General features: G+C 41.3%; 1 protein-coding gene across 1 annotated transcript in view; it reads right to left on the bottom strand.

The window, feature by feature from the left end:
• The window catches only part of DCT (dopachrome tautomerase), a 32,996-nt gene extending 21,760 nt beyond the window's left edge, over positions 1-11,236 (bottom strand). Inside the window, exons 1-2 of the mRNA XM_067713145.1 lie at positions 10,679-11,236; positions 2,229-2,528 (exon numbers count right to left, since the gene is read on the bottom strand). Coding sequence (XP_067569246.1) covers positions 2,229-2,528; positions 10,679-10,973 — 595 coding nt within the window. The 5' untranslated portion in view covers positions 10,974-11,236. The remainder of the gene's footprint in view (positions 1-2,228; positions 2,529-10,678) is intronic.
• Positions 11,237-12,487: the final 1,251 nt, after the last annotated feature.

Raw genomic sequence — 12,487 nt, 5'->3', positions numbered from 1 at the left:
GCGCAGGCTTTCTCTAGTTGCAGCGAGCAGGGGCTACTCTTCATTGCAGTACGTGAGCTTTTCAGTGGCTTCATTGCAGTGGCTTCTCTTGTTGCAGGGCACTGGCTCTAGGCGTGTGGGCCTCAGTAGTTGTGGCGCACGGGCTTAGTGGCTCCATGGCATGTGGGATCTTCCCGGACCAGGGCTCAATCCTGTGTCCCCTGCATCGGCAGGCGGATTCTTAACCACTGCACCACCAGGGAAGCCCTTTATCTATTTTATATATAGTAGTGTGTATCTGTTAATCCCAAATTCCTAATTTATCCCCCCCTTTCCCCTTTGGTAACCATAAGGGAAAACAACTGTTTTTGTCATTTATCTCTCTGAAAGCAACAACAACAAAACAATCTCAGCAGCAACTAGCAGTTTTAGGATAAGTTCTCCTTCATCTCTTGAAAGTTTGATTGACAGCAGAGAAATTCAGGTCATCTTAAGAGCTCCTGTTATAAATTTAATTTTTAAGCAATGTTTCATGAAGATAGAATGAGTATCCCCCAAAAGAGATCAAGACCTAAATGAAATATATTTCTAAAAGACATTTTCTAACCTATTCCTCACAAAAGCATGTATTTATAGGGAGGGATTAATGAATAATAAAGCAACTTCAACTGCACTTAGTCCAAATTCAGCATTTATGTAACCGAAAGGCACTTCCATGGATTCTACCTCAGCCATCAATCAGTTACAACTATTAGCTGACAGGCATGGCTGCCGAGCCCAGAAGAGAGAAAAATACATTCCAACCAATTTGGCTGGCCTCTGGAACTGCCAATTTTAGTGAAAAGTTTTGGGAGATTTAATGACCTCCTTACTGCCTGTTCTATCCTTCTTCTCCCTCTCATAACAGCTTTTGATGGTTATGTAGTAACTTTAGCTAACTTTAGTTCTTTTTCAAAGTACCCATGATAACTTCAGAGAGATGAACAGAAATGAATATAAATTTAATTCCTAGATGCAAGCAGAAACTATAGTTTTCTTTTCCTCTTGAGAGACTACCCTCTCATAAAGCAAAAATTCCTCAGAGTGATGACAGGAAAACAATAAAGGTTTATAGCCAGAAGAGCCTCCGTATCTACCGGTAAAGAAAGACAGACGCTTACCTATGAGGCAAGTTTTTAAAAGACACTGAGGGGAAAAAACTGCTGTCACTGATGTTGGCTACGCAGCCCTTCGTAAATGTTTTAATGCAAAACAGAGTTTAAAGTTCTCAAAACAAAATGACGAGGGGGCATCAAACGAGGGGGAGTGAGCGATAAACACAAGGACAGATGATTTCAAATGAGAATCTCACTATTCAAAGTGAGCTCTGTATCTTCATTCACCCTGACCCCAAAGAGAAGCCCCAGAAGAGGGGATAATTGCAAATAGAGCCAAAGTTCAGGACAGCACGGAGCAGGATCTGGACTGGACTCCAGCCCGCCTGGAGCTAACTGGTGGCCATGGCTTTCCCCTGACTGAAAATAACAGAGGATAAAATTTGACGTACCAGATGAATGACGTTCCTAACAGACAACTCCCATCCCAGGCCCCAGGTTTTAGTATCTGGGAGAGCAGGGTGTCATTTTCTCAAGCATCCAGCCTAACTGTGGTTCAAAGGGCTGAGCCAAGCTACACTGCTGTGGGTCAGTTCATCCTTTTCCTTGACAATTCAAGTCCAAAAACCCTGGGCATTACAGCAGTGCATGGGCACCACAAGCGATGACCTGAAAGTCTCACAACTAATACATGTGAGTTTAGTGCGATACACACTTCCAATACCAATACTCTGATTCTGCACAAAGAAGCTTCACTTGCTTTTAGAATAGGTCAGAGAAGGCTTCCATGGTCAGATTTAGACATGTTTTCTTCTGGAATCAAAAGGAATTTGCCTCCACTTCACCAACTCTTGCCTTTGAGGATGAATAGCTTCGGAGAGAAGAGTTTAGACCCTGAACCAAAAACACAGACTATAGGAGAGAAGAACATTTTCAAATGTCCGCAGCCAACGTCCAGGGAGAAACCACTGCATTCTAACACTGGGCAGCATCTGATAATTCAATGACTTTCATAAACCTAATTCCTCTTTGATTCCTTGAGAGGTTTTTCTCTTGTCAATTAACTTGCCTGAAAGTACTTCCCACCCACCAACCCACCCCCAATCCCAAACCTATAATAAAATACCTTAAACTCAGGGGAAAAAAAAGACTCACCTAATAATGTATCTCTAACGGAATAATAATGGAGCCACACAAAGAAATCATAGATGCTGCAGTTGGCGATCTGTGGCTGGGTCCCGTTGGTCCCGAGCAGGCCTAGCCAGTGTTGCGTGGTGATCACGTAGTCGGGATGCGGCGTGTTCTTCGCGAGGTCTAAGGAGCCCAAGAATTGCTCACGCTCCTGAGGGGTCAAGGAGTGGATATTCTGCCGGACAACCAGGGGTTTCTTCTGCTCGCAGTTGGGGCCAGTCCAGCCAAACTTGCAGTCTCCACAGTTATAGCCGGCAAAGTTTCCTAGTGCATTTTAAAAATTAAGGGATACAAGTTATTACGAAATATTGAGTATAGTTCCCTGTGCCATAGAGGAGATCCTTGTTGGATCTATTCTATGCCTTCTTTGAATGACCATAGCACTTGTTGTCTGTATCATTTTTATGTCTGTTTTTGCTTTGTGACTGAAAATGAAAAATTTCTATTCGTTCACGTCCTGGCCCTTCCTTAAAATTGTGTTCATTTATGTATTTCATATGTATTGACTACATCTTAGACACCATGTTAGCTGCTGGTTCTAGATGTTAGTAAAATATAGACCTTCCTGCTCAAAAGGTCCCAGTATTTGTGGGAAAACAAAAAAAATGAACAACCTATGTCTCAAAGAGATTCATATTTCCCAAAGAGAACACACCTAGTAGGTATAATAAATACATGTATCATATGTACAAATAAATAAATAAATAATAAAAATTAAGGGAAAGATGGAAGAGGAAGCTTATGTAGTTTGGAAGACATTTCTGGGGTAGAACAGAAGAGAAGATCAATTGCTTTTCCTTACTCTCCTCTTGAAATGTTTGTCTCTCCAAGTGGACTGAACACTGGAGAGTTCCTAGAAATATTCCCAGCAAAGAAATAGGACAGGAAATGAATTCCATGCTGTTATGAGCTGAACTGAGTCCCCACAAAATTCATATGCTGAAGTCCTAACCCCCAGTACCTCAGTATATGACTATCTTTGGAGATAGGGTCTTTAAAAAAGTAAGTTAAAATGAAGTCATTGGGGGGAATGATCATTGGCTAATCCAACATGACTGGTGTCCTCATAAGAAAAGGAAATTTGGACACAGTTACCGAGGGAAGATGATGTGAAGACAGGGAGAAGACACCACCAACAAGCCAGCAAGAGAGGCCTCAGAAGAATCCCAGCTGCCGACACCTTGTTCTGGGACTTCAGGCTTCCAGAACTGTGAGGAAATAAGTTTCTGTGTCACCCAGTCCATGGTCCTTTGTTATGGAAGCGCTAGCAAACTAAAACACTGCTGCCTTCCACGTTCCCTTCCTCTCACGGGTCATGCCGTGGGGGGGGGGGGGGTCCCTTCCTGGGGTTGAGCTGCAGCCTTGGATGTCATCACTGCTGGGCCGCCCTCCCCTGCAGCACATACGGAAGGGCTGCTGCAAAATAGGTCATTGATTTAGAGAAGGAAGAGAATATACACCAAGCTAAAGGTGGAACCAAAATAACTAAGCTGACTTCCAGGAATTAAGGTGGAATCCAACATTTAAAAAGCCGGTTTATTTCACAAAGGAGACAGAGTTTAGACAAAATCAGTGGAGGCTGGCAGGTGAATTAGCTGCAGTGGTGTCAGGAAGCGCAAACAAACGGCTCTGCTTTGTTTGTTATCACCCCAGGGAGTGAGGACTAGTCATACCAAGCTCTAGGCATCTTTCTGATTAGCATCTAAAGTTTAAATTATCTTAGCTTGACTTTTCCCTTTTTAGCCTTGATTATTGCTTTTGGTATGACCAGCACCTCATTCCTTAGGTGGTAATAAGTTAGAATAAACATTTAAATATTATTGGCATGAAATGTTGAAACAAAAAGGGATAATAACTCTTATCTCCTAGGGGATGAGAGGGGTTATGTAAAGCATTTAACGTGAGTGACAATCTCCCTTCCTTCTCTTCCTACCCCTCCTCCCAGATCTTTTTTTTTTTTTTTTTTGATACATGGTTCACGGGCCCAGCCGTTCCGCGGCATGTGGGATCTTCCCGGACTGGGGCACGAACCCGCGTCCCCTGCATCAGCAGGCGGACTGCCAACCACTGCGCCACCAGGGAAGCCCCTCCCAGATCTTTTTACTTGCTCTTCCTTCTGTCTAGAACACTTTTCCCTCACGGTCTCCCTACATTCCTCTTTGCATGGGTTACCTATTCCACCTTTAAGCGTCACGATGGGCTCTCTGCAAGGTCATCCCTGATCCCACACATCAGGGTGATGATCTCATGCTGTGCTCCTATGACACCTCATATTTCCTGTTTCATTGAATTAATCGTGTCAACTGTAGACATCTACTGGTCTCAGCTACAGACAACTGGAAGGCAGTTATCCTGCTGCCTAGGCCTATGCTTGGCCTTGTACAAATGAATATTTCTTTAATGAATGAAAGAAGCATAAAGCCAAATCACCACGATGGACACTTTAAATATCTTACTATTTTATTTGTCAGTTAATGTCAATAAAGCTGAAATTTAAGTTTTTTAATTAAAAAAAAGGAGTATAAAGCACGTAGTAGATGATTCAATAAACTTCAGTTTTCTTCTTCCTTTCTCTCCCTTGTGAATTAGAAGGAAAAGCAGGCCCTGCAAATAATTTTGATAAGCTACAAGTACCAAAATAGATGCAAATAAAACATATTATGACCATAGAAAAGAGAGGGTTATTTGGATCTCTAAAGGAAAAGAAAATTTTCCAATAACATGAAAACAAAACGATTAGCATGTGTCCTACGTGAAGAAAATGCACAGGCCTCCTCTATTAACCCAATGGATTTTTTGATGGTTAAAGAAAATGTCCTTAAAAATATCATAAGTAAGAAGAATTTTTTTAAAAAATTTGGGTTCTATGCTCTTTGTAACATACAAAATATCCTACCTACTCTTACACAGCTTACTTGTATTTTCCTGTTTCAACACCAAATGAGAACGTAAGTTTAAAAAAAATACTTAAAAGGGAAAATTCTACTAGTCCCAAGACTGAAAATCAAGTTCTTGAATAGTCTGCATTAAACATTAAAATTTATGTTGATCACTGGAGTGAAGCTATTAAATATAAATTATTTAACAAATATTTATTCAACAGCTACTACAGTATCAAATGCTATGCAAGGCACTTCAGGCTTCACGGAGCTTGGTGTTTATTTATTTTCCCTTGGAGTACCTACTAAAATTGTATAATATCTATTTTTAAAACATCTTTGATTAAAATGTATCCCCTAATTTGGCAGCGTCTATAGGAACAGAGTATTTTTTGAGAAGCGATTGAACAAAATGCATGTGAAGAATACTAAATAGCTAAACTTCCAGCTGTTTACCTACAGCCAGGTGATTGGAGGTGAATGTGTAGTCATAGCTCTACAATAGGAGAGCAATCCCTTCCTCCAAAATGCTAAGAAATAGCACACACAAATTTCAAAATAGTAAATTCGATACATTTCTAGATTTAAAGGCATAAAACTTGACTTTGAATTTTGGGGTCTCATTATTTGAATTTTGGGGTCTCATTATTAAAATTGAATAATTCATAACTTAGGCCATGAGTTTTAAGATCTTTGCATTTTCTCTACCATGATTCTTTTTGGTTGCTAGAAACAAAATTACCAATAACTAATTATCTCCCTCATTCATTTATTCAACAAATAATTTATTAACGCCTAATACCTAAAAGGAGGTCAAAACTAATCATGCCCTCTCCGTGCACCCACAGCTTTATGTACATTCATGCAATTGCCACACGTGGTAACTTTGGACTTGACCTCTCAAAGCCTGTCCTATTGGAATAAGAGTTCTACTTCATCAGGTTCTTATGGAAAGCAATCATGTTAATATAGAGTAGTATTGGTACATAGTAAGTTCTGTATGAAGTGTTACCATTACTAGTTTTACCAGATGCCACTTATCAAGTCGTATGGTCTAAGTATTTGTTTTCGTACCTGTCTTACTCATCCACTACGCTGTGGACACATCAAAAATTATATTGGGGTTTCTTCCCCTTTGTACCTGAAGGGCCTAACATAATTGGTGCTAAATAAACATTGGTTGGGTGGCTGATGAAGGAGTCATGAATAACTAAATAAAAGGCATTAAGCCCTAGAGGATACAAATATAAGGCACAGTGCGTTCATCTAGTGGGACAAGGAACATGGGCGGAACGAAATATCAACGCAAGTCTAACTGTGGGAAAAGTGAAAACAAAAATTAACCAAACACCATGAATGACAAAAGACAAAATGATTGATTCTGACTCAGAAGACCAGAGATGCTTCACAATTATGTTGAACAAAGACATCTCGTGAAGCCAGAGTTGCCCCTGAAAAGCAATGTAGAAATGCTAATAAGAAAGCATTTGTGTGCTTTTGTGAGTATTTGTGAGCTCACCTATGACCCATAAATGTATTTGATAAAAAATCCCTTTTCCAGCATGTCTCAGAGAAAATATACCCCACAGGTCTGCAGTCAGATCCCTTTCATATTTGAGCTTCTAACCCTGATTTAAAGAATTTGTTAAAGTGCTGAAGACAACTGAAAAGTGCAATAACATAAAAGCCTAGCACACAAAGTGTTTATTTCTTTAATTTAGATTTCCTAGTATTTCCTAACATCAACTTAATGAGTTAAATTTTTCCATTAATCCACCAATAGCAGCAGCCAAGATATAGATATAGATATAGATATAGATATATAGATATAGATATAGATATATAGATATATAAATGAACGGGGCCCTTTTAGAAAGGATTGCGTTATCTCCCTGGGAAATGGAGAGAGAAAAAAGAAAGGATCCCTAGATACCAGTCTATCACTGAGTATGTCCTTGAGTAAAAATTAAATTTAAAAAGACAAAGTCTTATACCTACTTAGGACTGGAGAGAAAATGGAAAGAGAATGAGAACAACCAAACAATGCACATTCCTACATGAACTGCATCAGCTCAACCTCCAAGGGCTATTAGATTAATTAAGCTTAAAGACCACCAATCAGTGAATTTACAAGGAGCTCTAAATAGCCTATTCCTTTTAATTAGAGATTCTATTATATTAATGACAATACTTTATACTCACATGAGGCCTTTCATTTACAGAGTTCAAAAGGATTTTACAAATGTGGTTTCATCATTATCCCCATTTCAGAGATTGGAAAGTGGAGGCACTTAGTCACTTGTACAAACAAGAAGTTCTCAGATAAGTGTTCATAAACCATTTGGTGCACATATTTTTCAAAAATCCAAAGACCCAGCTGCAGCTGGTCTATGCTTAGGAATGCCAACTGGCAGGTGAGACTTGGAAGGTGAATGGCTAATGCCAAAGTCTCCTGAAATTTACCACTTCTTGACAATTAAGTTCAGTAATTTGGGGGGTTCAGTTTATCCCCACAGAGAATAGAGATGTTCTCTCTAGAGAATTTGAGCACATAATTTAAGGTTTTTTCCCCCCCTCAGAGTTTGCATTTATTTCTTTTTATTGGGCTAAAATCTTTTACCAACTTCAAGATCGAGGAGACTATGAGTTTTTGTGTGTGTTTTTTTTTAATTGAGATAAGAATAGCCAACATGAGATCTACCCTCTTAACACATATTTAAGGGTACAATACATTATTGTTGACTCTAGGTAGAATTTTGTACAGTTCTGTTGTACAGAACTCTAGGACCTACTCATGTTGCTTAACTGAAACTTTATGCCTATTGATTAGTAACCCTCTACTTCCTCTTCCTCCCAGCTCCTGGTAACCACCATTCCATTCTTTGATTCTATGAATTTGACTATTTTAGATGCCCAGATAAGTGGGATTATTCAGTATTTATCTTTCTGTGACTGACTTATTTCCTGAGTATAATGGCCTCCGGTTTCATTCATTTGTTGCATACTACAAGATTTCCTTCTTTTGTAGGGCTGAACGGTATTAAGTTGCAAATACATACCACTTGGCGAGGATGCAGAGAAATTGGAACCCTCACACACTATTAGTGCGGCTGCTGTGGAAAACTGTATGGAGGTTCTTCAAAAAATTAAAAATAAAACTATCATATAATCCAGCAATCCCATATCTGAGTGTTTAACCAAAAGAATTTCAATCAGGATCTCAGAAAGATATTGGCATCCGCATGTTCATTGCTGCATTATTCCGAATGGCCAAGATGTGGAAACAACCTAAATGTCCATCAAGAGATGAATGGTGTGTTTATCTTTCCACTGTATTAACAAAGCTCAAGGTCATCAACAGTCTGGTTGCTAATATACATTTCTTCATTAATAAATTTTGGGTGACACCAGAAGAATCCCAGTGATTCTATTTGCAAAAGAATTTTGAGGCTACCAGAGATCAGGTTTAACTTCTGAAGACTGCCTTCTAAATCATGAAGAAATTACTCTCAGAAAGCAAGCAACTCACTCTTTAGGGAGAATAAACTGAAAGACATGTGTCTTGCTTTGAGGCATATGACACATCACGGTGATTATTATGTATACCAAATAGCTGTCTAGCTCAGTCACTAAGGACCTAGCCTGGTACGCTGAGGCTCAAAGACAAAGACCGTCTAGCCAACATGAGTAGAGCCATCCAAAGTTGGGATGGAAAGAGCTATGGTCCTGAATGAGTCTAGACAGATCAAATCCTGGAGGAGAGAGACAACTTAGGTCACTGTGATCCTAATTTACTGCCACTTCTAGAGGAATATTTATAACCATTCCCTCAGGACAGGGAGACTGCAATTATCTCTTCTATTCTGCCATCCTTGATTCCTTCCATCTCCACTTTTTAAAAAACTTGCTAGTCAGGTCAGAAATATAGAGTAGATGGTGATAAGGAGAGTTAACAGTTATATCTGAGTTCCTAATGTCTTCTGCCCCCAGGATTCTATAAAATGGAGATTCCCAACCTTTGTAACTTGTGGTACTCTATCATTAATTGCCCTGGAAACAAATTTTCTAGAAGAATTTTTGAGTCATAGACAAAGAAGTCACTCTGTAGTGTGGTTTCCAATCCCACAAGTAATATGAAACCTGCTGCCTCTCATTAGACTGAAAAACCATGAGAATCTACAAGATAATGTCTACAGAAGCAAATGCTCAACTAGCTTAGAGAAAATGAACAGCATATATTCAACATGCTATTAAAAACTTTTTGTCACAATAATACCCCAAGACAAAACAGTTCCTTTGAATCACAGAATTAACAATATGACTACAAAATGGTTATAAAGCCAGAATTTTTTTTCTTCTCCATTATGGTGTACTACAGAATGTTGAATATAGTTCCCTGTGCTATACAATAGGATCCTGTTTATCCACTGTATAAAAAATAGCTTCAGAATTTGTTTAAGTTAAAAACATCTGATATCATTCCTACATCCACATCACAGCCCTTTGTACATTCCCTTAGTTTACCTTTTTATGTCCTTAGGTAGCTCAATTATCTGTATTTTCCTATGTGCCAGTATCATATAAGAACATCAATAAAAACATAATTTCAAAAGGAAAAAGCTCTTGTGTGGCTAGACACTGTAGAACAGTTTCCAAGGGCTTTGCTAAAGTTATGGCTTATGTGTTTTGTATTCCACATGCCCTGCCAGCCTTTGAGTGTTTATCACTGCTGTGCATGTTTGCTGAACACTGGAGGGGAGGCCCGTGAAAGAGGATTTGAGATGGCTCAGAAGAGACGGAGGATTAAGAAGTGCACAGAGATTTCAAAGAAACAGGTAATAAGAGAGACCAAGGTCTAAAAGAGAGACACTGAGCAAATTTTGAAACGCTCACATCAAACCCAGGTAAGAGGGAAAAAAGCCATTTTTATCTCCTAACCGGCCTCTCTTCTTCAGCTCGCGGAGAAAACTCTGTCATGCCACATCTCTCCGATGCTGGCAAAATTACAACCCAATCATAACCTTCACGAGCAAGACGTATCCTGCTTGAGACCTGTTCAAATCATTAGGAACGCTGAGACTCGGACTATAGAACACCTACCCTCGACGTCTGTCTTCCAGAGGCCAGGCCTCACCCACCACCCTCTTCAACAAGTGCAAACCCATTTCAGAAGGAGAGGGCACTGAATCCATCTTGAAAGGACTTTTGCTCTGAGTTTCAAAGCTGACTCTTGGGCCCTTTAGCTACCCCCTCCAACAGACAAGCCCGTGGTGTGTCGGCACGCGTTCATATAATGAAGCTTGGCCCACGGAATATTTATTTAGTGTTCATAGCTAGATATACAAAGGGTGTGAAGAGTATACCAAGACATCAGCCTTACTCAATTCCCTGCCTGCGATGGACCAACTTGGTTTGCTTTTCAAAGCCTAGTCTAAGCATCTCAAGAGTCCCATCTCTTCCTTGGAAGGGGCTCTTTTCCCAGCGGGCCTGCCCCACCCAGCTGGGCGCATGCGCACGTCTGCCCGCCTTCCTCACCTGTGCACCTGCAGGTCCGGTCGAAGAACTTCCGTGGCCACCGCTCTCGGTCGTCCTGGTTGCTCAGGACGTAAGGACCGCTCCAGGGCCTGGTGTCGATCTGCACCTCCGCGCACTGGCCCCGGCCCTCCCGAGAGCCGCAGACGTCGGCCGTGTCGGCGCCCAGCGGCGGGCAGCACTCCTTGGCCTGCAGGCTGCCCACCGTCATGCAGACCCGGGGGAACTGCGCCCGCACCCGCGGCGGGAGCGCACAGCCCAGGCAGCCGAGCAGAAGCCCCCATCGAAGGGGGCTCATGGCTTTATAACCGGGAGGACTCTCTCGCGCCTTCCACTCCTCGCCTCTGTCCTGCTTTCCTCTTGTCTTCCACTCTTGAGCACTGGAGCATCCACCCCGTTTTTGATTTTTGTTCTTTGGGGATTTGCGGTTTGGGGGGTGTATTTTTGTTTCGCGTTCTATTCCTCTCCTCTTGAAAGAAAGACCCACAAAAATTACAGAACCTGCCTGTGTGCACGTGTGTACGTGCACATGCACAGACTACTTTATATAACTCAGACCACTAAAACAAAGTTAATTCCATTAGAAGCACCTCTAATGGCCAGATTTAATGAGGGTAGCGCTTCTCACCGCCTTCCCCCGTGAAATCAGGCTTTGTCTCATTGAGTTAATTGACGGAGCGCTCCAGTCATACTACTTATTATACTGGTATTTCTAAACCCCCTCCTTTCCTCCTTAGTCCATGGCTTTAATTGCCTTGAACTCAGTTCAAAAGCCAAACGCCGTTTCGCCTTTATTCTGCCTGGCTTGCCAAATCACGGGGCCTTGTGGGGTTTGTGTAAGGGCTGGGAGAAGCCTTCATTAGGGGGATTAGTATTAGACAAATCCTCATCGTTAGCACATGACCCAAAGGGCACAATGAAGTAGATAAAGTTTCTGGCTTTGTTTCAAGAAGGCCAAACCATCTTCATTATCTGGGCTCATGTGCTCCAGGCAAGCTTGTGACCTCAGACTTCCTGGGGAGTCAATAGATGCAGTGAGCTCGGCGTCAAAGGCCCTTCATAGACCAGCCCCACTGCTAACTGCAGCTCACTCCTGACTGCTCCCTGATGTGCGCGAAAGACCACTACGGGCCATCACACAACTTCACAAATAAAGAAACATTTATTGAGGGCTGACGAACAAGGAATTGCTTTGTTCCACAATTCACAATGAAGGACCCTCTTCCCTCCAAATAATAAGGTACTATTCTCCTATTCAGCACGTCTCTGCAGCAGATTTTTTTTTTTAATTACACAAAGTACCATGCCACCAGAAATTCAAAATTGTCATTGTCTAATTGTCAAGAGGCAGTGGGACAATTTGGAGCAAGGGCTTACAAATGATGTCTTTTGATTTATGTTAAAGTTAAGCATTGTCCAGCTTCAGTCTAGAAGGCAACGCCTCCGCAGTGCTTCCAGAGGCAGTGAGGGGAGCGTCCAGATGGGCAGCGGTGGCCACCTGTGAGAACATCCATACTCCCTCCTCATGGTAGAAACAGGACTCTCTTAGTGCCATAAGGGTCTGTGCAGACAGCTGATGCAAAACTGCTTCAGACAGTGTCTAAGAATGCTTTCTATTCGGGCATGAAGATACAGAATGTTATGTCCCAAAGCAAATGCCTAAGTTAAAAAAATTTTTATATAGCTGTTCCCACCCCATGTACTTCTGTGTCACCCCTATGATATTAAGTTGCTATGACTAATTAAATGTTGGACTTACACAGAAATGTATGTTCTCAACTCTGACTGTAGACCGTTGCCAGTTTGTAGCCC

The sequence above is a fragment of the Pseudorca crassidens genome, chromosome 18, assembly GCF_039906515.1.
Source record: "Pseudorca crassidens isolate mPseCra1 chromosome 18, mPseCra1.hap1, whole genome shotgun sequence".
Lineage (NCBI taxonomy): Eukaryota > Metazoa > Chordata > Mammalia > Artiodactyla > Delphinidae > Pseudorca > Pseudorca crassidens.
Note: the sequence above shows the minus strand (reverse complement) of the source record. Positions and strands in the feature narration are given on the sequence as shown.